At 45.7% G+C, this 26720-nt stretch overlaps 1 protein-coding gene across 3 annotated transcripts in view; it reads left to right on the top strand.

Moving 5' to 3' along the window:
- CEP43 (centrosomal protein 43) overlaps window positions 1-20356 on the top strand; it is a 56617-nt gene extending 36261 nt beyond the window's left edge. For 2 of the 3 annotated variants that reach the window (XM_049905349.1, XM_049905370.1), the window contains 6 exons: window positions 154-377; window positions 4224-4336; window positions 5860-5928; window positions 11502-11541; window positions 14238-14334; window positions 17962-20356. In XM_049905349.1, coding sequence (XP_049761306.1) covers window positions 154-377; window positions 4224-4336; window positions 5860-5928; window positions 11502-11541; window positions 14238-14334; window positions 17962-18036 — 618 coding nt within the window. In that variant the 3' untranslated portion in view covers window positions 18037-20356. The remainder of the gene's footprint in view (window positions 1-153; window positions 378-4223; window positions 4337-5859; window positions 5929-11501; window positions 11542-14237; window positions 14335-17961) is intronic. The other variant, XM_049905359.1, reaches the window with a different exon arrangement.
- Window positions 20357-26720: the final 6364 nt, after the last annotated feature.

Here is a 26720-nt window from a genome sequence, read left to right on the forward strand (position 1 = left end):
TGTTCTGAGACAACGTAGACGTTACTTAACACACGTGAGGGTTTGTGTGCACAGATTGCTTCTTTTTATTGTTTTAAGATATTCAGAGTTTTATTTCACCGAGGTGAAACATATGTGAGTCCACCCCTTCTCTGTCCTTTTCTCTTTTTCTAGAAGTCCAGTGAAACTAGTCAGAGTGACACGAGTACCTCCTCATCAGAACAAAAGAGCAAAAGCAGTCTCCACTTACTGGCCCATGAGACAAAAGCTGGATCTTTCTTAAGCAACAAATCTTTAGATGGCAAAGACAAAGCTGGCCTTCGTCCAGATGAAGATGATGTGGAAGGAGATTCTTTCTTTGATGATCCCATTCCTAAACCAGAAAAAACTTACGGTTGGTGAGTGAACTGTTCCTGAATTGTCGTACTACTTAGAAGTTTAAAAATATATTTTCTAAATATTTTCATTTTAAATTCAAAACTGTTAAGTCCATAGGTCTGATTTTGTGTCAAAAGTTGTAAGAAAACCCCAGGTCTAAAAAAAAGAGACATTAAATATTTCGGTAATTAAGTATATGTTGTCAGCACCCGTCTTTCAGTTTGTCGTTCTGTGGTGGCTTGCGTGTTGCCACTGATGCTTCAAATATAAGCGGGGTCACCTGTGGTGCACAGGTTTCAGCAGAGCTTCCAGACTAAGATTAGGAAGAGAGGCTTAGCCCAGGAAAAGTCCATGGATCACAACAGACTTGTCCGACTTGCTTGTTTTGAACATGGAATCAGGAGGGATCTGTTGTTTGATGAAGCAGCAGCGAGAGTGGGGAAGACCCTTGGTGAGACGGGCCGGCACAGCGGCCGCGGTGCGCAGACGCAGACACGCCAGCGGTCTCCAGCGTGACGCGGCGACGGCCTTGCCTTCCGGTGTGCCTGACGTTGCTGTGAGTCAGAGTGGACTCCGTGGCAGCTTACTGCCTGTCTGAGTGCACACGGAGTGTCTACCAGCTGTGCACTGACAGTGTGCCAGTTACTGTTTCTCGCCCTCACGGAGTTTGCAGTCTTGAGGATGGAGGGGATGGGTGGTGGTGGTGTTGGTGCTGTCCAGTCACAACAGAAAGAAACACTGCCCGGCCCTGCGCCATCCTCACAGTCGTTACGCTTGAGCCCATCGTTGCAGCCACTGTGTCAGTCCATCTCATTGAGAGTCTCCCTCTTTTTCAGTGACCTTCTACTTTACTAATCATGATGTCCTTCTCGAGGGACTGGTCCCTCCTGATAACATGTCCAAAGGATGTGAGACAAAGTCGGGCCGTCGTCGCTCCTAAGGAGCACTCTGGCTGTGCTGCTTCCGGACAGGTGTGTTCATTCTCCTGGCACCCACGGCATATTCAATACTCTTTACCGGCACCGTGATTCAGGGCCGTCGGTTCTTCTCAGGTCCTCGTTACTCGTTGTCCAGCCTTTGCCTGCTGATGAGGTTATTGAAAATACCATGACTTGAGTCAGGCGCACCTTAATCCTCAAAGTGTCATCTTTGCTTTTTAACACTTTGAAGAGGTCTTTCGCGGCATATCTGCCCGGTGCAATATGTCTGATTTCTTGACTGTTGCTTCCATGGGTGTGATTGTAGATCCAAGTAAAATGAAATCCTTGACAACTTCAATCTCTTCTCCGTTTATCATGATGTTGCTCATTGGTCCAGTTGTGAGGATTTTTGTTTTCTTTATGTTGAGGTGTAATCCATACTGAAGGCTGCGGTCTTTGATCTTCATCAGTAAGTGCTTCAACTCCCTTTCACTTTCAGCAAGCAAGGTTGTGTCATCTGCATAATGCAGGTTGTTAATGAGTCTTCCTCCAATCCTGATGCCCTGTTCTTCCTCATATAGTCCAGCTTATCAGATTGTTTCCGCAGCATACAGATTGAAACTTACTCTTGAACGCAGAGTAGCTAAAGTGAATGAAAGAAATATTGAAGTAAAAGAGCTGCATAGAAAATTTCAAAAGGGCTTGAGTAGACAAAATATAATGAAATGTGCAAAAACCTGGAGTTAGAAAACCAGAAGGGAAAAATATGCTTGGCATTTCTTAAGGTGAAAGAATGGAAGAAAAAATTCAAGCCTCAAACTGAAATATTGAAGGATTCTATAGGCAAAATTTTGAATGATGCAGGAAATATCAAAAGAACATGTAAGGAATAAACCGAGCCACTGTACCAAAAAAAAATTGGTCAAGGTCACCCATTTCAGGAGGCTGGAATTAGACAATGAATAATTAAAGAAGAGCGTGTTGGATGGCAGTAAGCCTATGGAGAACAAAGAGTATAGGAAGAGAGCGGGAGTGTGTGATTGATATGTATTTTTAAGTGGTGTCAGAGAAGGCCTTACCTGGAGGAGGGCCTCATCTGGAGGAGGCCTCATCTACTGGGCGTCGGGGTCCTCACTTGGATGGGTCTCACCTGGAGGAGGACTTATTTGGAGGGGTTTCTCCCGGAGGAGGCTTCGCCTGGAGGGGTCTCACCTGGAGAGAGCCTCAGTTGGAGGGGCCTCACTTAGTGGGTGCCATTTGAACAAAGAGCTAACAGCTGAGAGAGTGCACCACGCAGACATCTGGGCTTAGAGAGCTCTAGGCAGAGGAAAAAGGCAAAGGTGTCTGGCAGGTGCAGAGCAGCAGGGAAGACAGTGTGGTTGGAGCAGAGAGAGTAGGAGGGGGAGTTGTAGGAGATGGGTTCAGAGAGCCTAGAGGGCTGGTCCAAGTAGAGGAATGAGTGAGGTTGTGAACAGAGGAGACATAATCCAGCTTATGTTGTGAGAGGACCACCCTGGCTGCTGTGGGCAGGGGTGCAGGTGGGAGGCTATTGCAATAAGCAGATGAGATAAGGTGATGCAAGTGGTGAGAAATAGGTGGTTTCTGGGTGTATTTTGAGGTTACATCCAAAAGCATTTGCTCACAAGTATTAGAGGAAAAAGTAATGTTGAGGAGAACTCCAGAGTTCATAGCCCAAATAACTAGAAGGTTGGAGCACCATTGACTGAGATGAAGACTGGGAAGAGCAGGACTGCGTTGCACAGGCGGGTGATGTGGCAATCCGGAGTTCACCTCCAGCATTCCCTTTCAGATGTGTTAAGTGTGAGAAGATTCATAGTGGAAGTATCAAGGAGGCTATCAGATGTATGAGTTTGGGGGTTAAGGGAACGATGTGGGCTTGAGATATAAACTGAGGAGTCGCCAGGTTATAGATAAGACACAGACAACCAAAACTGACTCAGTGAGAGAAGAAATAGAAAATCTGAAGAAACCTGTTACCGGTAATTAGCAATTAAAATTTTCCCACAAAGGAAAGCTCAAGCCCTGGCGAATTTTACCAAATATCTAAAGAAAAAATAATTAAAACTTCCCCAAATAACTTTTCCAGGAAAAAGAAGGAAAACTTCCCAACTCATTCTGTGAGTTCAGAGACATCACAAGAAAACTATGGAGCAGTTTCCATCGTGACCGTAGGTGCAGTACCCTCAGCAAAATATCGGTAAACCACCAACATACAGAAAGATCAGACACCACGACCAAAGTGGAATTTAAACCAGGAACTAAGATCTCCTTAACACCCAAGAATTAATTAACGTAATATGCCATATTAGTAAGATAAAGGACAGAAATTCCACGATCATCTTAATTGACACAGAAAAAGCATTTCTCAAAATCTAATACATATTCATGAGAAAATTTTAGCCAGGAATAGATAGGAACTTCCTGAGCCTGATAAAGGGCCTCGACTAAAAACCCATCACTAACGTCAGAATTATTAGTGAAAGGCTGACTCCGCCTCCCCCCAGATTAAGAACAAGAAAGAGTGTCCTTACTCCTCTAGTCACTAGTGTGTGCGGATCCCAGCCAGCACAGCTACAGTAAGGCAATCTCCCCTAGATGGCAAAGAAGAACAAAACTGACTTTATTCTCAGATAAAAACTGATCCTGAATGTAGAAAATCCTGAAGAATAAAAAAAAAAAAATCCCAAAGAGGCAAAACCCTGCTAGGACTAATAAATTAGATCAACGGGGTTTCAGGATACAAGATTCCTATGTAAAAATTGCATTTCTATTTACTAATGGTGAAGAATCCAAAAATGAAATCAAGAAAACAACTTGATTTACAATACATCAAAGAAATACAATACTTAGAAATGAACTTGGCAGAAGTACAGGAGTTGTAGACTGAAAGCCATAAAGCGTTAACTGTATGTTTTTTTCTGTTAGGAGAAGTGAACCCAGCAAGCAGCGGGGAGGTCTGGCGTCACTCTCAGACGCACCGCCCCTGAAGAGTGGGCTCAGCTCCCTGGCAGGAGCCCCGTCATTAAAAGACTCGGAAAGTAAGTGCCCTGGCAGCCTCATGAGGTTTATCTGCTGATGACGGTTCTTTCTCTAGTTGAATAGCTTATGATCATGGTTTATTTTTTCAGAAAAACACATGTAAAAGTAGCCTGCGGTTTTATCACACAGAAATATTTCCTGTGAATATTTTGTTATATTTTTTAATTTTCTTTTAAAACGCAATTGTCATATTGTCTCTATCGTTTTGTATTTTTAGGAAGTAGGATTTTTTTAGTTGCCTTACATTATCTGTAGATAAAATTTTCAGACCTTCTCTTGTATGTTGGACATTCAGATTGATCTTAGTAGCTCAAATAATTAATTAAAAAAAATTTGCTTCCTAGATTCTGTGATCCCAGTAATCCTCATGGGAATGTTAATAATATGCCTTCAGGGATTTGGGTCTGACATATCTTTTTATATGTAGCAGAGATAGGGATTGCTATCTAGAAAATAGAACAGCCAAGGTATTGTACAGCTTACCTTCTTATCCCTCCACCACACAGAATCAAAGAGCGTAGCCTTAAATGTACTTACATAGGTACATAGATAAACTTTGCATACTGTGTGTGCAAAAACATACGGGATTTCATGGGCAGAGTGTTTAGCACATAAAAATGTCTGTTTTGACAAAGTTTCCTAAAGAAGTAAATCTCTCCTTGAAATGTGGAATGCCATCTGGTATGACTTTACAGTGCTTCCTCACCCCTTCTGGGCACGTGGTACAGCTGTGGGCTTCTGGGACACTGTGAGACCTAGTATACCGCATGTACCTACGAATACTGCCACTTTCCTTTTCTCTTCTTTTCCTTTCTTGTGGTTATCGCCACCTTCCACAAGGGAATCCAGGTCACTCGGGTCTGAGGTCATGCTAACACTGGGTAAGGAACAGTGATTTTAAGAAGACATGAAAGTGAGGGACGAGAGAAATCAAAGCACTGAGGGTATCAGTTTGGCAGATGAAAGACAGTTAAACTGGAGCCGGATCTAGAAGCTCAAAGGAAAAACAGAATGGATGAGAATAGTTAAGAGTCCATGAATTCACACTGATGGACCTTCTCGTAGAAGGTGACGTCTTATTGTTGGGCAGAAAGGGTTTTGAGGGTCGTCTTCCAAGAAAGAGGAGTACTGCTTATGGTTAAAAAAAACTTGGGTGTAATGGAAAAGTTAGAGGAGCCGTGGTGGCACAGGGGTTAAGCGCTCAGCTGCTAACCAGAAGGTCAGCAGTTTGAATCCACCAGCCACTCTTCAGGAGAAAGATGGGGCAGTCTGATTCCATAAAGATTACAGCCTTGGAAACCCTGTGGAGCAGTTCTGCTCTGTCCTGCTGAGCCCTATGAGTCGGAATCAACTCTGATGGTAATGAGTTTGGGGTTTTTTTTGGTTTGTGTAAATTAAGCAACCATTAGTTATTAGTTTGCTGTCATATAAAGAAGCCTCATACTAAAAAAAAAAGTTTGACATGCTTCAGAAAATGTGTTGTAAAAGTCCGTTGAATGCTAATACTTTTTCTTGTTCACAGGTAAAAGAGGAAATGCAGTTTTGAAAGAGCTGAAATTGGTCAGTGATAAGATTGGATCACTTGGATTAGGTAACTAGATTTCTAATTTTCGATATTGGTTGCTGTGGATTGTTTTTTAGGATAAAATCTTAAATGAAGTGACTAGGTCAGTCTGCATGGAGCATTTTCCTGTCCTTCTGCAGCAGATGTTTGGATAGTTTTTATGTATCCAGGATTATACCACGTGCCACGGATATAGCGGGTCACTTCTCTAGGTGCAGGGAGTGCAGCCTGTTGGCAGGCAGACCGGTGTAAAGAAAAGTTATGAGATCCATGTTCAGTTCTGAGCATGCGGTTGGTGGGTGTTCAGAGCCCTTTGTGAGTGAGCACATTCCTGCAGAAGCAGGTGTCTCGGTGCAGACATGATTGAACCATGGGCCATACATTGAGAACAAAGTTCTCGTCTAATTTTCTGTCCTGTGCAGAACCACAGACCCGTGTGACAGTTGTATCCAGGCCCACTTCCTCAGCCCAGGCTGACCATCGTCTCTGGGGGCCGTGAAGTGTATTGTGGTGCAGCAGTGGGTTCTCCCTGATCTCGGTGTGTTCAGAGCAGCAGTGAGCAGGACCTCACAAGCAGAGGCAGCAGGAGGCTGCACCCCCATTCTCTGGAGTGTCTCAGTGCAGGCACGTGCGTGGAACGTGCGGGCTGGCGGCCCAGAGCAGTGCCTGCACCCTCTGCTGGAGGGCGTTCTGGGTGGGGAACATGGGCCTGGGCGTTAGGCAGATGAAGCTCAAGTTCCAGATGTGGCACTAACCCAGGAGGAAGGTGGGGAGCTGACCTGAGCTCTGTCCGCATCTGTGAAGTGGAGCTAATGATGCCTACCTCGTTTTAAAGACTGTGTAGAATTTAAATAAATACACACCTGAACGTACAAGTGCAGTGCCTGGCGTGATCGGTGCCCATAAACGTTAGTTTCCTGTTTATGTTGCTTTGTTCCCGTTTGCAGCATTTGCAGAAGAAGAGATGCTCTACTGAGCTGCAGGACCCCAGCCGCTGCGGTGCGGTGCCGCGCCGCAGGCTGGTGACTGCCTGTGCAGCTGGCGCACCTTGCTGGCTGCCTGGGTTAGGTGGGCCTGCCCCCTCCCCGTGCCTGTCTCTGTGACTTTCACCGACACCTCAGCGAGATGTTCTTGTCCACAGCCCACTGTAAACCTGCTTCTTGTTCTCACCAGGGGCCACCGGGAGACATTTAGACCTCGGAGTTCTGGGGTCGGCCCTTGTTCCTTAGCAGTTTGTGTTTTGTGTCACTCTGTTGCCACACCGTTTAGCTTCTCTCTGAGTGCCCTGTTCTGCCTCAGGGCAAGGGCCTCCCCAGCCTGTTGCTAAGACTCCTCCTCCCTGGTGGGGATGTGATGGCTGCTGGCTCCGGTGAGAGTGGAGAGGTGCTGTACTGCGTCACGCCCCTCCTGCTGGCCGCCCGGGCAAGCCTGGGTTGGGAGTTTTAGTAGTTAAACAGCTCAGACTAACCGATCCACTAGCCAATCTATTTGATCATTTTGTGAAATAAAGTTTTATTTAGTTTTGTCTGATGGTATTACAACAGTGTCGTTTTCTGTTTTTCCATTATAAATATATAGTACCATAGGTATGTTAGTTGAGCCCTGGTGGTGCAACGGTTATGCTAACTGAAAGCCCACCCAGTGGCACTGTGGGAAAAAGACCTGGCACTCTGCTCCCGTGAAGATTACAGCCTAGAAAACCCTACAGGGTAGTTCTACTCTGTAATATAGCGGGTGGCTGTGGGTCGGAATCTCCTTGATGGCACCCAATACCAGGTGTATTAGGTAATGTGTAAACGTCAGTGGATAACCTGGGATGATGCTAGTGATACATGCCTGGCACAGTACCAAGAACTTACTTCATTCTTATCCTGAGGTAGCTGGTATTATTATCTCCATTTCTACAGATGAAGAGCCTAGCTTGAGCAGCGTACCTATGACCGTCAGCTTTGAGAATCCTGGTACGTCACCAAAGCTGGTGCTGTTAACCACTGTGTTTTACGGCCACACATTATGTAGACATTTAAATATCGTTAAACTGGGAAATGAGTTTGGTGCTCCAAAGGAACAGTTTACAAACAAAGCTTTGTAAACTGTAAGAGGCTGATTTTGGTTTTGGTATGGTTTCTATCGTTAGTCAGAGGCAACCAGATGAAATGCTTGTGGACAGATCATCAAGTGTGTAAAGCAGGGGCACCAGGCCTTCTATAAGGGGCCAAACAGTAGGTACTTTAGGCATTGTGGGCCACAGATGGCCTCTGTCTCATACTCTTGGTTTTCTTACAATCCTGTAAACATATAAAATCCATTCATAGCTCCCAGGCCATACAAAAACATGCCGTGGGCTGTAGTTTGCCCACCCCTGATTTACAGTGATACATAGTCTGTTAAAACCCACTGACTTGTTATGGTGAGGTAATGCTATCTGTGCCATAACCAGAAGGTCAGAATCGAATCCTAGGTTCTAGCATGTTTTTCAGGAAATACTTAGTGCTTTGAGTATGACTGCACGTGCTGGAGGGTAGAGATGCAGTTAGCTTGCCCTAAATCTAAGCTCCAGCCACAGCTGCTCCATTGCTTGGGCTGGATGCTCACTTTTGCCATCTGCATTGGGTCTCACATGGGGCCTGATGGTGGGTCCCAGGTGCCTGTCTGCAATGGGTCTCACACGGGGCCTGATGGTGGGCCCCGGGCGCCTGTCGGCATTGGGTCTCACACGGGCCCAGTGGTTGGTCCTGTGCGCCTGTCGGCATTGGGTCTCACACGGGCCCAGTGGTTGGTCCTGTGCGCCTGTCGGCATTGGGTCTCGCACGGGGGCCCTAGGGTGGGTCCCGGGTGGCTGTCTCAGCTTTGGCAGCTACGCCTACAGGTCTTCCATGGCACTGGCAAGGAACCTACTGTGGGGGTTCCTTCAGTCAGAAAAGTGCTAACCTCACTCTTCTTGTTCTCTGACTGACTGTTCCTCCTTTTTCAAGAGTGTTCTGCAGCCCCTTAACCTATGAGGCCACGGCTCACCTGGCTACTAGTGGAGGTGGGCTCTTACTCGAACAGGTACAGCATCAGTACCTGGCTGGGAGGAAAACGAGGAGAAAGCCATCTGGGAACTGGGCCTTACTCACCGTGACCACTCGCCGGTGACTGCTGGGGACTCCTGACCACTCATGGTGACTGCTGGGGACTCCTCACCACTCACTGATGACCACTGGGGACTCCTGACCACTCACTGGTGACTGCTGGGGACTCCTGACCACTCATGGTGACTGCCGGGGACTCCTGACCACTCCCTGGTGACCGCTGGGGACTCCTGACCACTTACTGGTGACCGCTGGGCACTCCTGACCACTCCCTGGTGACCACTGGGGATTCATGACCACTCACTGGTGACCGCTGGGCACTCCTGACCACTCCCTGGTGACCACTGGGGATTCATGACCACTCACTGGTGACCGATGGGGACTCCTGACCACTCGCTGGTGACTCCTGGGGACTCCTGACCACACACTGGTGACTCCTGGGGACTCCTGACCACTCCCTGCTGACTGCTGGGGACTCCTGACCACTCACTGGTGACCTTTGGGGACTCCTGACCACTCACTGGTGACCATCTGGGACTCCTGACCACACACTGGTGACCGTTGTGGACTCCTGACCACTCAAGCGGACTGTCAGGGTCTCCTGATGAGCTGTCCATGAGGGTGTGGGCCTAGCAACAGTTGTGACTTTTGTCTTCTTCATATTCTGATACCCTGTCTTCCCCACCCCATGGAATGATTGTCTTATCTGTAGGACACTTGGTCCAGCCTCACTGCCTCCACCCTAGCCCTTGCCCTGTCCTCTCTAGCCTGGACTTCTGCAGTAGCCTTCTCTGTTCTTTACTTGCATCTTGGCTCTGAACACATGGTTCTTATAGCAGTCAGAGTGCCTGTGGAAAAACAGAAACCAGACACCACATCCCGTTCTCTTTCACTGCTCGCCTAACACATCCCCCGCCCCCCCCGCCACCATTATTTCCACTCACCAGGGAGTGGTCAGGAGTCCTCAGCAGTTACTAGTGAGTGGTCAGGAGTCCCAGCGGTCACCATTTTCAGGATTTGGGCTGAAATCCTTACTTTGACCTACAAGAGCCTAAATGAGCTGGCCTGCAGGCCCTTTTGGTGCCCCTCCCCGCTCATCATTCAGTGATTCTCCACACAACCAGCCCTCCCATCTCAGGCCTTGGTGCGCGTATCGCAGCTTGGAACACAACTGCCCTGTGGTTTGTACTTCTGTGCTGTCACCTCCGCAGGTCCTTCGCAGTCATCCTGTAGCACTTGGCTTGTTTAGTGTCAGGCCCTGAGGTCAGCAAGGTCATCAGGTTTATAGCTCTGTCCCCAGGGACAGCTCTCAGTGCCTGGCACCTAGTGGTCTCATGTTGATAAATGAATACAGTAATTCTGATGCCATTTTATCATAAGAGAACCACCTTCTCTAACTGCCTGTCCAGAACTTGAATCCCTTCAACAATGTACCTGACCTGAGAGTAAGGCCAGTCTTCATTTTGAGGGATGTGAGGGGCAGCGCCAGCGGCATCTCCAACAGCTGGCTACTGAGCCCGGATTTCTCTTGGCGACCTGGATTCGTCCCCTCGTGCCCAGACGTAGGCGTTGTGTGTCTGTAGCGTGTCGTTTGCTTGCAGCTTAAGATGGCTGTCACGTGCCTCTAAGTCTTTCTCTTGAGGCTGACAACCTGTTTCCCTCAGCCAGCCCTCAGAAGACATGGGGGATGAAGCATAGTATGAGCCTGTCCTCTGTAGCCTGAAGCAGGTGGTAAAGGCGTCCACTGGCAGAGCCTCACGTGCACACGGCCCACTTGTAGAAGCTGGTAGCGCTGGTCCCTGGCCTTATCCTGCAGCCTTTTATCAAGAGCGTCCTGTGCACTGAGGTCAGTGTTGAGCCCTTGACAGACATAGCTCCTCAGGCCAGCTGTGGGATTGCGTGGTTTGACCCCATGTTAGAGCTGAGGAAACAGCCAAAAGATGTCCAGTAACTGCCAAGTTCATATAGCTGCAAACGGGGTTCCTGAGTGTGACCCTACTCTGTCCCCGCAGTCAGCACTTCTGTGCTGTGCTCTGCTTACTGTGCGATGGCTTTATTTTATAGCTAGGATTGGGTTGAAATGTCTCAGTAATTTAAAAAAGGTGACTAAAGGCGTTGATTATAATTTACTGTGCTGTATCCCGTTAATAACTTCAGATTGGCTTTTAATGTGAAAGGACCACATATATGGTAAGCATGTTACAGTTACACTCTTGAGCGCCTAGAATAAGAGACTAGGTATTAACTACATTTTTGTGATATGGTATAATCACTTCTCTTAAAAAAGTTTACTATTTCCTAGGTAGCTTATTTTGTCATTTGCCTTCATTATGCATAGTAAAAATATTTCTGATCGTTTTAGTATTTAGACTAGAGTTTTAAGTTTAGAAGTTTATTATTTAATGATGCCACGTAATTCCGTAATGTGCGTTTTTTGAAGCAAGTCTCTCTGTGTGTGTATTTAATGGTAGGTTTTCATGAAGTGTATTTACATGAATATAACGTATCTTTTTTTAAACTCACCAGGGACTGCAGAGGAAGATGACTATGTCGATGATTTTAATAGGTAAGAAAAAGAGTTGGGCAACAAATGCATAAATTTTAAGTAATTTCCGAACCCAGGAAAGTGAGACAGAGTTATATCCGTGCTTACATTCCTGCACTGGATTCTCTTGTTCGTATCCATTGACGGGAAATAAGAGATAGTTAATCTAAAATTACGTATTTGACTTGGGAGCATGTTTTTTAATATATGTCTGCAGTAAATTCAGGAAACTTGTTAAGAAAAAATAATATGGGGGAATGACTCAGGCCATTTAGAAGCAGTCATGCTGCCATGTTATAAGCTCTCTTTCTCCACCTCGCATCTCAGAGTCTTTTTCTGAGAGCCTTCCCCTTGACTACGGGGACGAGGCAGGGTGCCCACTGTCCCCACTCCCATTCAGTTCTGTTCTGCCAGTCCTAGCCAGAGCAATGAAGAAAGAGAGAAATAAAGGGTGTGTTAAATTAGGAAGGAAGAAGTAAAACTATTGCAGATGACATGATCCTGTATGTAGAAACCCCAAAAAGTCCACAAGAAAGTAGCTGGAACTATAATGTCACTGAACAATTGTGTACAAATTATCAAATGGAAACCTAAAAGAAAGAAAATTACTACAGCTAACTGAGGAATTTAGGAAGGTTGCAGGCTGCAAAACCAACATGCAAAAATCAGTGGGGTTTCTATCCATCAACAATGAGAAGTCTAAAAAGGAAATCAAGAAAAGTATATCATTTACAATAGCACCTAAAAAAAAAAAAAAAAAAACCTAGGAATACACCAAACTAGAGGTGTAAAGGACTTGTATAATGAAAACTACAGCATTGCTATGAGAGGCTGAAATAGACCTAAGTGAATAGAAAGACACCCTGTGTTCCTAGATTGGAAGATGTAATATTGTGAAAATGTTAGTACTACCCAAAACAACCTATAGATTCAACTGCCAGAAATTCAAGCCAAATTCAGAAGAGGACAGAACCAGGGATATCATTGCTGATGTCAGATGGATCCTGGCTGAAAGCAGAGAATACCAGAAAGATGTTTACCTGTGTTTTATTGACTATGCAAAGGCATTTGACTGTGTGGATCATAACAAATTGTGGATAACGTTGTGAAGAATGGGAATTCTAGAACATTTAATTGTGCTCATGAGAAACCTTTACATAGATCAAGAGGCAGTTGTTTGGACGGAACAAGGGGATACTGATTGGTTTAAAGTCAGGAAAGGTGTGCATCAGGGTTGTATCCTTTCACCATACCTATTCAGTCTGTATGCTGAGCAAATAACCCAAGAAGCTGGACTTCGTGAAGAAGAACATGGCATCTGGACTGGAGGACGACTCATTAACAACTTGTGATATCCAGATGACATAGTCTTACTTGCTGAAAGTGAAGAGGACTTGAAGCATTTACTAATGAAGATCAAAGACCACAGCTTTCTGTATGGATTACACCTCAACATAAACAAAACAAAAATCCTCACAACTGAACTTCATGATAACCAGAGAAAAGATTGAAGTTGTCAAGGATTTCATTTTACTTGGATTTATAATTAACGCCCATGGAAGCAGCAGTCAAGAAATCAAACGACATGTTGCACTGGGCAAATCTGCTGCAAAAGACCCTTTCAATAAGTGTTAAAAAGCAAAGATGTCACTTTGAGGGCTAAGGTGCACCTGACCCAAGCCATGATATTTTCAGTTATCTTGCATGCATTCGAAAGCTGGACAATGAACAAGGAAGACCAAAGAATTGAGGCATTTGAATTACAATGTTGCCGAAGAGTATTGAATATACCATCGTGGACTGCCAGAAGAATGAACAAGTATGTCTTGGAAGAAGCATAACCAGAGTGCTCCTTGGAAGCAAGATGACAAGACTTCATCTCATGTACTTTGGACATGTTACCAGCAGGGTTCAGTCCCTGGAGAAGGACATCGTGCTTCGTAAGGTAGAGGATACCAAGTCGATGGCATCTTACAACAGCAGATTTGGATACATGTCGTGCCCAACTTAAAACATTTGAGTTATATGAACCTCATTCATGACCGTCTGATATCATTAGTACTGTGTACTACATACAATGTTGCATGTGTGTAATTTGCTGATGTTATCATTTTCATGGCAACCCCCAAGGACAAGTAAAGGTTGAAGTTATAAAGATACTGATAATAAAGGCCAATGATAGTGGAACTAAAAAAAAATAAAAGTGGGGGGAGGTATTAACATCAGAACTTATTTACGATGGAGTTGTTGGAACAGAACCTGGTCGTAAGTCAGGAACTCACTGTATAATGTGGATATAGTTAGAAATTGAAATCAGATGGCTGAGGATTTTAAATGTGACATTTTTTTTTTCTGTTTAGAGTTTGTAATAATTTTTTAGCAACTGATCGTTTTTTGAGAGAGAGCGTGGCGTAGTAGGTGGAGTTTTAAAAATCGGTATTTCTTGCCATTCTGACTAGTCACCATTACAAACCTGAGTTTTCTCATCTGTTAAATTGTCTGTGTTGCTGCCCTTGCAGAGTTACTCTAGGGACCAAGTGGAATTGTATATGTGAAGTGAATGATATCGATGGCAATGGGTTTAGTTTTTTTTTGCAGTTTATAATGTTTTATCTAAAGGATTAAAATAAATACCCAAATGTTAAAGAATGGTAGTTACTCTCTTAAATGTTGACATTCAGAGTTCTTATTTACGTTTTTTTTTCCCCTGAAATGAGTGCCAGCCATCGCTCAGAAAAAAGTGAGATGAGCATTGGTGAGGAGATGGAAGAAGACCTTTCTGTGGAAGTCGATGACATCAATACCAGTGATAAAGTACGTGCCGTGTCTTTGCTGCAGAATGATGGTCTTGACTCTTTGCTGCTTGATTTACTGCAAAGCTTCAGAAGTGTAGATTGATTAGGAGAAAAGCCGGTTGAAAGTCGTATGGAGTTCATTGCTAAGTTAGCTGGCCCACACCTGAGTGGAGCCTCCCCCGAGCATGCAGGATTACTTTGGGCTGTCATTGCTGGGTGAGCACTTCTGAAGTGTTTGATGTTCTGCCGGGACACGGATGCTGTGGGGTGAGGTCGGCCACAGTGGGCTGGGCCAGAGCCAGAGCTGCAGTCAGTGTGCAGGAGGCCCTGCTCAGGTCAGGGAGAGCTGCCACACCTGTCAGCACTATGCCCCCAGGGCATGCAGCTTCATGCCCTAGCCAGGTAAGATGCAGAGCAGCAGGCAGATGGGCCGTGCGAGCAGGCAGCAAAGGCCAAGATGGAGCCAGGCTGTCAGACTAGACGTCTTTACTCAGGACCCAGGTTTGACCTTATCACATGGGCTGAGGACAGAGCGTGTGGAGGGTCCTGAGCTGTATCCAGAGGTGAGTCTGCCGTCATGTGTGGGCTGTTCTGGCTGGGACGTGACAGTGCTGTCCAGGATGAGGGGGCTCTCCAGAGCTTGCACTGTGCAGTGGTGTGTACAGCCAGGTCTGAGAGGTAGCGTTGGTTTCACATGAAAACCCCAGCCTGAGTCAGCAGGCCCAGCTTTGAATTCTGACTCTTGTATCCCCTGTGTTTTCTGAGGTAAGTTTTGACTTTCAAGCCTCAGTTTATTTGTAAAGTGGAAGTATGAATACCTGCCTAATAGGGTTATTTTGAAGGTTAAATTTGATAATATCTGAAGTATCTTGTCTAATTCCTGATACAGGATTATAATAATTTGCATTTCATGTATATCATCATAAGAGGCCTAAAAAGTTACTTTAAAGTTATACAAAGTTATACTATAGAACTGTTTGCACCATCAGTTTTTTTGGTAGAGTTAAGATAGAGTTCAGCTGTTGGCCCAGCCTCTTGATATTATCACAGCTTTCAAAGTATGGAGATAAAAACGAGTTGGAGGATTATGAACACATGGCTGCATAGCTGTGATTTGTGGATTTGAGGGGTGGGTAGCCGAGGAGATAGACACGTGACTCTGCCGTTGGGTACCTTGGGCTCCTTGCAGGTGGCCCCAACGGCTCTGGGGGCTGTCCCTCATGGCTCCTGCTTCCCTGTCCTTGCCCCATCATATGTCTTTTGGAATTTTCACTTAAAAGCCTAACTTTGTACCATTGTAACCTTCATCTGGTTTGTGAGTGGCATTTTTTAAAGACTTCTGTGCAGGCATCTGGGAACACAGAGAGTTTGTGAGGTTTGCCCTAGTGGAGTGGCTAGCTGAGGGACTGAAGCAGTCCCCATTAAGTACCTGCTGTCTAGAAAGCATAGCAAGGGTGGGGGGTCGTGAGAAAGAGGGCAGCTGGGAGAGTAGGCTGGCTTTGTAGTCCTGCAGGTCTGGTGGGAATCCTGGGTCTGCCCCTTACCACTCATAGAATGTCTTGTGTCTCGGGTTGCTCACATGCGTTATTACATCTCTCATGCAGGGAGGTGGGTGTGAAAGTGAGAGGCCTTGTGTGGTCTGCAGCTAGGCCCTAGCAGAGCTGGCTTGCAGTAAGTGGTAGCTAGAGTCACAGTTCAAACAGAGATGGACACTGCCCTCCAGGGGTCCTATAGGATTAGGAGAAAAACCACATCCATAAATGCATGACAGTCCCAATGAAAAGGGGCGTGTCATCAGGTATGCATCACTTTAAAGCTGTGATGATTCAGGAAGGGAACTGATCTTTGACCTGGATTCGAAAGATGGCCATGCTCAGGTGGGAGCCTTGTCTGGAGTAGAGAGAGCCACATGGACCAGCTGTCAAGTGAAGGGTATAGGGCCTGTGAGACCCCTGGGGCATGAGGCCACCAGTCTGGGGCTCATGGACACAGCTCAGCCCAGAGCCGGGGGAGGAGGTGACGTGACTGGGCTGCTGGGCTCTCTGAAGGTCAGTCTGGACCAGGAATCAGAGGTGACGAAGGAGGAACAGAGGGACAGCCAGCAAGAGCCGAGACGTGTGTAGGGGAAGAGCCAGGCCTCCCCCAGGGACGGAGCAGTAGCCAGCACGCTGCTGCTGACTCAGCAGACCGGGGTGCATTTACACTTGATAAAGATTTTGGAAATCTTTTGAAAAGTTCTTTGTTGCTAATTGATATTTAACTTGCTGTCACAGAGATCCATAATTTCCTTTTCAATGCTTAAAACGTTTCTTTGAGATATTTTTATCTCGTGACATGAAAAATCTCTATTTTTATATTTTGAACTGAGTCCTAATTCTGAAACTGGTGAGGCGTGAAAGCCTTTACTAAGTAGCCCTCAGTTCCTACTTAGTGTCTATTCCTCCAGCTTCCTTGCTTCTGGCTATCTTCAGTTATGTGGTTCTTCTCGGGATGTTTTCAGTTGTTACTATGGTCTCTCTTTGCCTTGAAACAGGACTGAATACAACCTGATAACAGAATTATCCAGGTTAAGAAAGTACTTTTCTACCCACAGTTCTTCTCTCTTCACTCGTCTGCAGTTGAGAAACAGTGTTAACACAGAACTTGATTGCTTCGCTGGGCAGTCTGGTTTGTCTGTTTTGTGACAGCCTCCGAAAGGGGAGAATGGCTTTAGCTTCAGTTGACACAGTATGAGAGGGTGCTATGCGTATATGGTCCTGGTGGTGCAGTGGTTAAAGCAACCAACTGCTAAATGAAAGATTGGCGCCTTGAAACCACAGGTGGCTCTGTGGGAGAAAGATGTAGCAGTCTGCTTCCGTAAAGATTTACAGCCTTGGAAACCCTGTGGGTTGCTATGAGTCGGGACTGACTCGACGGCAGTGGGTTTTGGTGGGGTACCTAACGTGGGAGTCCATGAGTGCAAACGGTTAGCACACTCGGCTGCTAACCAAAAGGTTGGAGGTTTGAGTCTACCCAGAGAAGCCTCGAAAGACAGGCCTTCGAAAAACCAGCCACTGAGAGCCCTGTGGAGCAGTTCTATACTGACACACATGGGGTCACCATGAGCCGGAGTCGCCATGGAGGCAGCTGGTTTGATGTCATACTTTGAGTTGATGCTTCACCTGCCGTCTTATAAAAACAGAGCAAATAATACTTTTCAAACGAGAATATTACACATTTCAGTGAAGTTCAATAAAATGTACTATGTAGGTCCGAGTTTTAGAGGTCGGGAATTCATAGGGTGATGTTTACTATGTGCAGAATCAGTGTTGAGACTGTATCCAGGTAAGGCGTTTTACAGTTTTCTGCTCATTTCAGCTTTTAGATTAAATTAGAATAATGCCTAGGGTATTGTCTGTTTTGTTAAGTCCCACGTGAAACATTTGAGAGTGCAGTCTGTACGAAACACTGAACTTAGTTAACGAGCTGTGTGATCTCAGGCAATGGGCTTCTTAGGGCCTCTGCGTTGCCTTACCTCCTGAGCTTTACCTCTGAAGCAATGAGCGCGGTATAAAGTCCCGTTTACATCTTAGCTGTGTTTTCACTGTCACTCAGGACACTGCTTGCGTTCTGACACTGCCTCTTCCCTTTCTCTTGAACATCCCAGCTTGACGACCCGACGCAGGACCTGACTGTGTCCCAGCTCAGCGATGTGGCGGATTACCTGGAAGATGTGGCATAGACACAGAAGAAGGAAGTGTTCGCACGGAAAAGGACAAGGGACTCTGGCTGCGTTTTGTCAGACGATCATTTTTGGCTGGAATGTCTGCCCCCTGTTGATGGTGCCTTGTGTTTCGAAAAGACTACGGATATTTTGAAAGTTAACTTTTCACTACTAAACAAAATACTTGCTATTTGAGCCCATGTGTGGAAGACTTAATATTCTTAATTTGATTTAGGTGCACATTTCTCTGTGGACGGTGATTATCTGCCTGAGCTCAGGTTCGTTACGGGAGCGAGCCCATGGAAAATAGCAGTATTATGAGCACACCGACAGGTGCCGATAAAGTGGTAGGTCTCCAGAACTGTGTGTGAGTGTGTTTGCGTGTGTGTGGTTGACGTTACAGGATGGCGTTGGAAAACGGGGGCTTTAGCTTTCTAGACTTGAAGCCTACCCACTGTATTATATTTTGATATTAGGTAGTTTTACAGCTAGTTGGCAAAAGACCCTGGTAACTTTGTGGTAATGAAGCATATTGATATAAGTTAAATTTGACATATCAACTTTATTGTGTATTTCCATTTGGAAGGTTCGTTAGACCATTGAGGTTATATTACAGTACTCTTTTGTATGCTACTTAATTTTGCTTGTTTTTAAGAAGCTTAGAAGCGGTCATGACTCTTAATTCATAAATTTTGTCAGTAGACTTAGCTTGGCTGTTGGCGTCCCTGTGTCCACGTGGGAGACTTTAGTCACAGGTTCTCTTCTTTATGGTTATAATTTATTATTTGTAAAGATGCCTCGAAACAGATACCAAAATACATCTGAAACCATTAAGCAGTGCTTTAATTTCAGATCTGTAAGTTGATTATATTAAAATCCAAATTGGACTGTAACAGTAGTAATGGCCTAAGACCATACTCGGTTTGCCAGAAGCTTTATATACTGTACATACTTTCCTTAGAGTCCTTTGGGAACAGAGTGAATGGTAGGGTTTCAGGAAGCCTCGATTGTGCTGTGTACAGCACGCTGCTGATGTGTGGGTCCTGACCTTGATGAGGCTGCAGGATTTTAAAATGTGCAGGGGAGAACGACAATGAGAAGTGATGTGTCCTTTTTCAGATACACAGAAGTGAAGCTGTGATTGTGTTAAATTCTTATATTTTTAAATTTCAATTAAATTATGACTTTTTATTAAAATTAGACCAGATTTTTGATCTCAGTAAGTAAGCAGACTCCATGGTTTGCATAATATCAGTTTCTCATTTCTTACCCTAGATATTATAAAAATATTTGTTGGGCCCTAAAATATAAAGGGAACCCTGGTGGCATAGTGGTTAAGAGCACAGCTGCTAACCAAAAGGTCAGCAGTTCAAATCAACCCGCCATTCCTTGGAAACCCTATGGGGGCAGCTCTGCTCTGTCCCGTAGGGTTGCTATAAGTCAACACTGACTCGACGGCACGTATCAACAACAACAAAAGGTAAAGAGAAGTAAAAACGTTTCAGGATTAAAGGCTGTATGACATTAAATCAGATTTTTTTCTTTTTTTAATTTAAGTGAGACAGCTTTAAACATCAAGAGGAAGTAGGACAGAAAACGGGCCAGTGTAGCTTGAAAGCCCCTGTTAAGAGCTGCCCTCAATGTGTAAAGCATCATCTCATTGAATTAGGGGTTTTTGTATTTTTATGTGTGTGCTCTGTTGAGTAAACAGTGTTGTGTGTAAGGATGTCATGTTGCCAGCAGTCCCCCAGCTTGCTGGTTATAAAATGATTTTGTCCTTTGTCATCGCTGTGAGCAGTGTGTGAAACGGAGTTACTGTCTGTAAAGGACTGGACTTCTCTGCTCCTCTGCAGTCTGTGTCAGACGTGTGCTTTATTTTTAGTTTTATCTGATTGAAGTTAGATTTCAGTAGAAGGATTGGAACGTACAGCAGGATGTGGCCTTAATTTTGTGGGAAACCTTTGAATAGTACCATCTGAAATCTGCCATTTTTCCGTTCCCCAGAGAATCTGACCTTTGAATAATAATTAGGAAGGTGGGGGAGAATTCCAAATGTGAACATTTCTCTGTCATCAGCGCTGCATCCATCTTATTGAATAATGTTGAATAACTTAAAAGTCAACCATGAGAAGGTTTTGTTTCTACCTGTATACTTTGGTGAGACATTACTAACCTGTTAAATGTGAAGATGTGGAATGACAGAAGGTTTTGATTGTGATTAGGACTTTCTTTTTGTTAAAAAAAAATGTCTATTGAAATGTTAAACCGTGAAAAGCATTTCTTTGGTAAAACCTGTGTTAAAGTGGAGTATTTCAAACTCCAGGTCTTTCATTTTATGGATGATAACTAAAAATGAATAAAAATCTTTTATTCTTTCTTTGTTTATATTTTCTCACACCTTTTGTGTTTTACGGCATGTTTTCATCACCAGAAGCCACTTGCATAGATGTTGTCCTTGGCTCCTGCCTTCCTCTGCTATGGTTTCCAACCCCATCTATTAGGCTCTTCTCCCTCTTTCTGGTCAGATGGCCATTGGGGCTCCTGTCTGTACCATGGCCTGCTCAGGCTGTTCCCATCTCAGGATGCTATGTGTGCCTCCCATGCCTGGGGTGCCCCCCTGCTGGCACTCTGTCACAGGACACCATTTTACTTTACTCACCTCTTGTCAGTGTCTGCAATGACCTTGTTTAGGTCTTCACTTCCATGTTTATTTCTCACATACTCTCAGCAGGCACCTTTTCTGGTGTTTTTAACTTGGTACCTAGCACAGCATCTGGCCTGTCCTGCATGCTCGTTAAACATCTCTGGGATTGTGAACAGGCCCTGTAAGCACCAGGGTGGGCCTGGACAGCTGAGCCCACCACCAAGGCTGGGCATGTAACTGCTATCCAGAGGAAGTGACCGGCCTTCTGTCTGTGGCCTCTGGTTTGGATGCAGGCACAGGAGAGGGAACAGAGCAGGACTGCCCTGCTAGCCATGGAAGGTGGGCCCGAAAGGAAAGGCAGCTCTTCCTGGAGAAAAAGACACTAAATTAGAGTCCTTGTCCCCACAGAGTCCCTAGGTGGTACAAATGATTAAGCACTCAGCTACAAATAAAAAAGTTGGCGTTTTGAACCTGCCTGGAGGTGCCTCGGAAGAAAGGCCTGGTGTCTGCTTCCAAAAGGTCACAGCCTTGAAAACTCTATGCAGCAGTTGTACTCTGCACACTTGGGGTTACCGTAAGTCAGAATTGACTTGACAGCAACTGCTTAGATTTTTGTTTTTATCCCTGCCTGGAGTGACATCCTCTGAGATTTGGGCATGAGTTGGTAGGGATCCCCAGATCCGTTCTCTGCCCAGGCACACTGAAATGAATCCCACCCCCTGCCCTCCTAGGCCCGTACCCAGCAGCCCCTCCATCTGACGTCAGTGCAGGACAGCTACATAAATGAGACCCTAGTATCACCGTCATGAGGGCATGGCCTACGAAGGGTCTCCCGACTCAAGAAAAACAGCATGTACCAGGAGGCTGAGGCAAAGAACAGCTGGTCTTGGAGAAAACAATTCTGAGGACAAGATAATTGTGAAAAGCCTAACTACTCAGATTGGAGATGATTTTTTGGTACATGAAAGAAGTATCGAAACAACCTGGTAACTAAAGTTGCTGGGTTGAGACATTTGGTAGAAGGGCTTAGTGATGGGGGGACTCAAAAAAATTGGTAATTTCAAATTCAAAGAACTCTCTACATGTTGAGCAAAAGGCCAGGATGGAAAAGAGAAGCTGAGGGATGTGGGCAGGGAACCATTAAGGACATCTGTGATAGGAGTTCCGGGAGGCTAGGACTGTGCAGGCCATGCACAGGGAAAGAATTTCCTCAGTCAAAGGAGGCCCTTGGGTGCATCCTGGAAGAACTGGACAATTCTTTGTTAAAAAAAGAAAAAATAGGGCCCTTGGTGATTCATTGAAAGGAACCAGGAGGAGAACAGCGTCAGACTGTGGCCTGCACCTGATACTGGGAGACAACAGACCGGTGACTACAAAGCTATGAGGTGCTGGGAGACAGCAAACCGGCGACACAAAGCTATGAGGTGCTGGGAGACAGCAGACCGGCGACACAAAGCTATGAGGTGCTGGGAGACAGCAGACCGGCGACACAAAGCTATGAGGTGCTGGGAGACAGCAGACCGGCGACACAAAGCTATGAGGTGCTGGGAGACAGCAGACCGGTGACTACAAAGCTATGAGGTGCTGGGAGACAACAGACTAGTGACTACAAAGCTATGAGGTGCTGGGAGACAACAGACCGGTGACTACAAAGCTATGAGGTGCTGGGAGACAGCAGACCGGTGACTACAAAGCTATGAGGTGCTGGGAGACAGCAGACCGGTGACTACAAAGCTATGAGGTGCTGGGAGACAGCAGACCGGCGACACAAAGCTATGAGGTGCTGGGAGACAATAGACCGGCGACACAAAGCTATGAGGTGCTGGGAGACAACAGACCGGTGACTACAAAGCTATAAGGAAGACGGAGTTTTGAATCTAGAAATGATTGCCTGATAAAAAGATACCTTCCTGCCTATAGAAAACAAATCAAGAAGCAAGGGCAGGTTGACCATGTGTCCCAGGAGTCCTCGGGCTCTGGGTGGTGGTCCTGTGGAGCCGAGCACACTGCTGCCACCAGCTGGGAGAGAGGACCCGACAGGTGGCACCACCAGGAGTACCTGCTCCTGGCTGCTTCCTGCCTGCCTTCTGTGGCCTTGCCAGCCAGCCTGATGTCCTTTTCACCTTGCCACAACTTGCCTTCTGAAGAGAGGACAGGATGTGGCCCTGGAATGGAGAGGGTCTTTCCTGGAGCCCCGGTCTCAGTGCACGTGGGGCAGAGGGACTAGTGGGGACTGTAGATACCGGCAGAGAGAAGGACAGACAGTGGCAGTAAAACGACCATTGTTCTGACCTTTTAACTCGAGGCCTTTGTTATTGACAATTTATGGGATCTTCAGATGTTCTGATGACACTGCTTTTTCCAAGGCTGTTTATAGTTTCAAAAAATGCCAATTCTGTTATGTTTGTAAGTTGCCAGGCTGTTGGCTATAGATCTCAGTTATATTTAAATGTTTTCTTTTAAATCATCTGTTGTTTCTGAACCTGAATGGTAGCTTTTCTGAAAGGCAGGTTCTTGGTAAGTTCCCTTTTAAAGCACTTAGCATTTTGCCTTTTTCTTCCATATACATGTGGGCAAGGCCTTGCCTTTTTTCCATGTTTCAGCCCCCACGTTGGAGGAAGGAGATTTTCTCTGCCCCCTCTGAGCCAGGCACCCTCATCTGTTCCCTTTTAGCTCCCTGCATGCCCCAGCGGCCACCAGGCATCGGCCCTGGGCCAACAACAGCAGCAAATGGCAAGGGGACATAGCCCACACCTGTTCCAAAGCAGCCCCCCCCGGAAGCAGTTGTCCAGTCCTGGCTTTTGGTGCTGGTGTGGTGGCATGGTGGAGGAGAGAGCAGGTGAGCTCCCAAAATTTGCAGAAATGTTTTGCCTTTAGAATTACACCTGGCTGTCTTTAGGGAGAGTGATGGTGTGGAATATGGCACAAAGGTAGAGTTACTCTCTCCAGGTCTGCTCTTCCAAAAGAAGAGTAGACAGCCACACTAAGTAATACCCGCCCCCCCAAAGCAAAAGAAAAGGAAGGCAGGCTCTGAGTAGTCCCAGCTCCAGCTGTGCTGGCCTCTGCTTGTCTCCTTAACTGGTGGACCATGGGCTCAATGTGACTGGCAGTCCTCCCAGGGCCTCGCGGCAGGGGGCCATCCTCAGGGGGACAGGGCCATGCAAGCAAGGACAGGTGGGCACAGTGTTGGGAGACAGCAGAGAGAGGCAGGAAGGCAGAGTGGCTGAGTATAGGTTTTGAAATCCTGCCACATGGATGGGAATCCTGGACGAGTAACTTGCAGGCTGAGTGGCCCTGAGCAGGTTGTTTATCAGTAGTCAGTTTCCTCATCTGTAAAAGGGGATAAAATACCCCCTTATAGGGCTGCTGCTGGGTGAAATGAGAGCACACTGGTGGAGCGTTTAGACTTTGTTCTTGGCAAGTAGTAAGTACTCAGAATGTGAACATTGATTATTAAGAAGGTAAAATCCATGAGACTGGGTGTTGTCTTGGATGTTGAGGGTATGGAGAAAGAGTACCTGGGATGCCTGCCGTGTTTCCCTCGACTCTGTTCCCCTTCCCGGGCCTGGCTCAGCTGGCACTTCCCTGTAAAGCCCCTGTCACGGCCCGAGCCCCTGGGCACTGCATGTGTGTGCAATCCTGCGGCATCCCGCGCGGCTCCCGACATCTGCACTCGGCTCCACCATAACGTGGGCAGAGGAGCCCTCCAGCATATTCAGGAAATGAAAGTCACAGCTTGCGGTAAAGTTTACACTGAAAACGGTTTTTAACACCGAGAAATGCATTTTAATTTTCATCACGGGCGAGGCGTGGGATTATATCGCCATTCTTAGTACATGACAGACTGCCATCCAGAAGTAAGGTTCAGACTGGAACTTGTGTGATGGGCATCATTAGTCACTCCTGCTGTTCTGTTACCTGTGGAAACCCCAGGCTCTGCTGGACGTGACTGTAATTGGCCGGTGAAGGAGACCGAGACCCAGGTGGGAGAGCAGGAAAGACACCTTTATTTTGTTTCACAAAGAAAGGAATTCGAGCTGCTGCTGCTGAGACTGTTCCCGGAGGGCGACAGGATAAGTTACTTCTAAGGGTTTTACAAGTAGAGAGTTCGTACAAGTTATGTTGCAACGTTGGTAATCGTGCTACGCAGGAGAAGTGGGGTTTACATGTAGCTTCCAAGCAAAGAAAGCCAGATTTTACTGTAGTGCCGTGGGGGAGGAAGCCAAGCAAAGGAAATTGGATTCCGATGCAAAGCTGCTTGAGGCTGCCTGAGTTATGTGAAATCTGGGTGACAAGGATGAGTGGTGACATCATTAGAGATAGTCCCCAATCAAAGGTAATTGTAACAAAAATGTTTCCGAGCATACCAAAAAGAGTCGTACAAGGGTTAATTTTGAATAGAAACAGTGAGTAGGCACTTGTATTAGTTGATAATCCAGTTAGTGAAGAGGGGCACATCATACAGACACATTGAAAAATATTTAAATTTGTCACTGATTGGACACAACACTGATGATGATAATATGAAGCTACAATATGCCGCTACCACGAGGACACTGATAAAAACTAGCTAATGAGGGTCGTCGTTGTTAGTTGCAGAGTAGAACTGCGCTCCGTGGGATAGTCACGGCCGGGACCTTTCAGAAATAGATTACCAGCCCTTTCTTGCGAGTCACCTCTGGGCGAGTTTGAACCGCCAACCTTTGGCTAGTAGTTGAGTGCTTAACCATTAGCGCCACCCAGGGATTCAGTAAGTAAAAGAGTATACTACTACTAAGGTTATTAGTCACTGCATAAGAAAATTTGAAACGTTCTAAAATCCTAAACTCTTGTGTGAAAAAAGAACCTGAAAAATGTTTCCCAAATTTGACAATTCTAAACTTACGTGACATTTCTAAAAATGAATTGCGAAAATGAATGGAGCTCTGTAAGAATAATTTTTGATCATTCTAGAGTAATCTTTATTTCATATCTATGGTGAGATATTACAAAATCATTGTCATATGAAAAGGCAACATAAAGAAGTATGTAGTAAAGCCGTGTAGGAAAAAAAACAAAGATCTGTCAGGCAGTTAATAAAAAAATTTGTTATTAGATTTTGTGATGTTTGTGGTATTTGTCAGATTTTTGAAAATTTAAGTTTATTGTCTTTTTTCCTCATTCAAAGTGTTTACATTTATAGCTAACTTTTATAAGTAATTTTGTATCCTTTTTCTTAAAGAGACTGCCTGCAAACTGTATAAGCTTCGGGTTCCATAAAACAAGGATCTACGCTGGTATGTGTATAGAATAGAATTGAAAAGGAAGTAGAGGAGGTGAAAAACAGTTTAACTCTGTTCTCAGTAGCATTGATTATTGAAAATATGTCATAGTCTGAAATCTGAGCAGACCCTGTACCTCAGATAACTTTGAGGAATTTTGTTAAGAGTTGGTGACATCGTGCCTCCTGAAACTCACACTGAGAACCTTCCAGAGAAGGACCTAAACGCTGCACCGTCATCTCCTCCATCACTCACGCAAATTTATCCAACGAGAATACCATATGCTGAGCTGTACCCGAGATTAATATGTTCGATTATCTCATGACGTTACTGAAGATCAGCCCCTCTCCAGGATCACTCACCCTTCAGGGATTTAAATTTCACAAATGCAGTCAACATCAAATGAAGTCAGCCGCTTATACTGCAGCTCCGTCATTGTGCTTAGCAGCCCAAGTTCCTAGTTGCAAGCAACAGAATCACTCTGCCCTTAACAAGTGGAAATGGAACTTATTGGAAAGACAGGGTGGAGAAACAGGTTTAGAAAGCAGGCTGGAACCAAGGAAGGTTAGGCAACAGGAACAGTCTGGCCAGGACAGTGAGCAGAGCATAGGCCTCGGAACTGGTGCCACCAACACTACTGTTGTGAGACGGTCCATTGCTCCCTCAGAATGCAAAACTCACGGCTTGTGATCGGCCAGCCCAAGTTATGCGTCCATGCCTTTGCCCCAAAGGGGCAGGGAGGAAGGAGCCTCAAGTTCCCTTTGGTTTCAGCAGTGGGCAGCTGCCTCCCAGCAAGA

Source organism: Elephas maximus, chromosome 1 (genome assembly GCF_024166365.1).
Source record: "Elephas maximus indicus isolate mEleMax1 chromosome 1, mEleMax1 primary haplotype, whole genome shotgun sequence".
Classification (NCBI taxonomy): Eukaryota; Metazoa; Chordata; class Mammalia; order Proboscidea; family Elephantidae; genus Elephas; species Elephas maximus.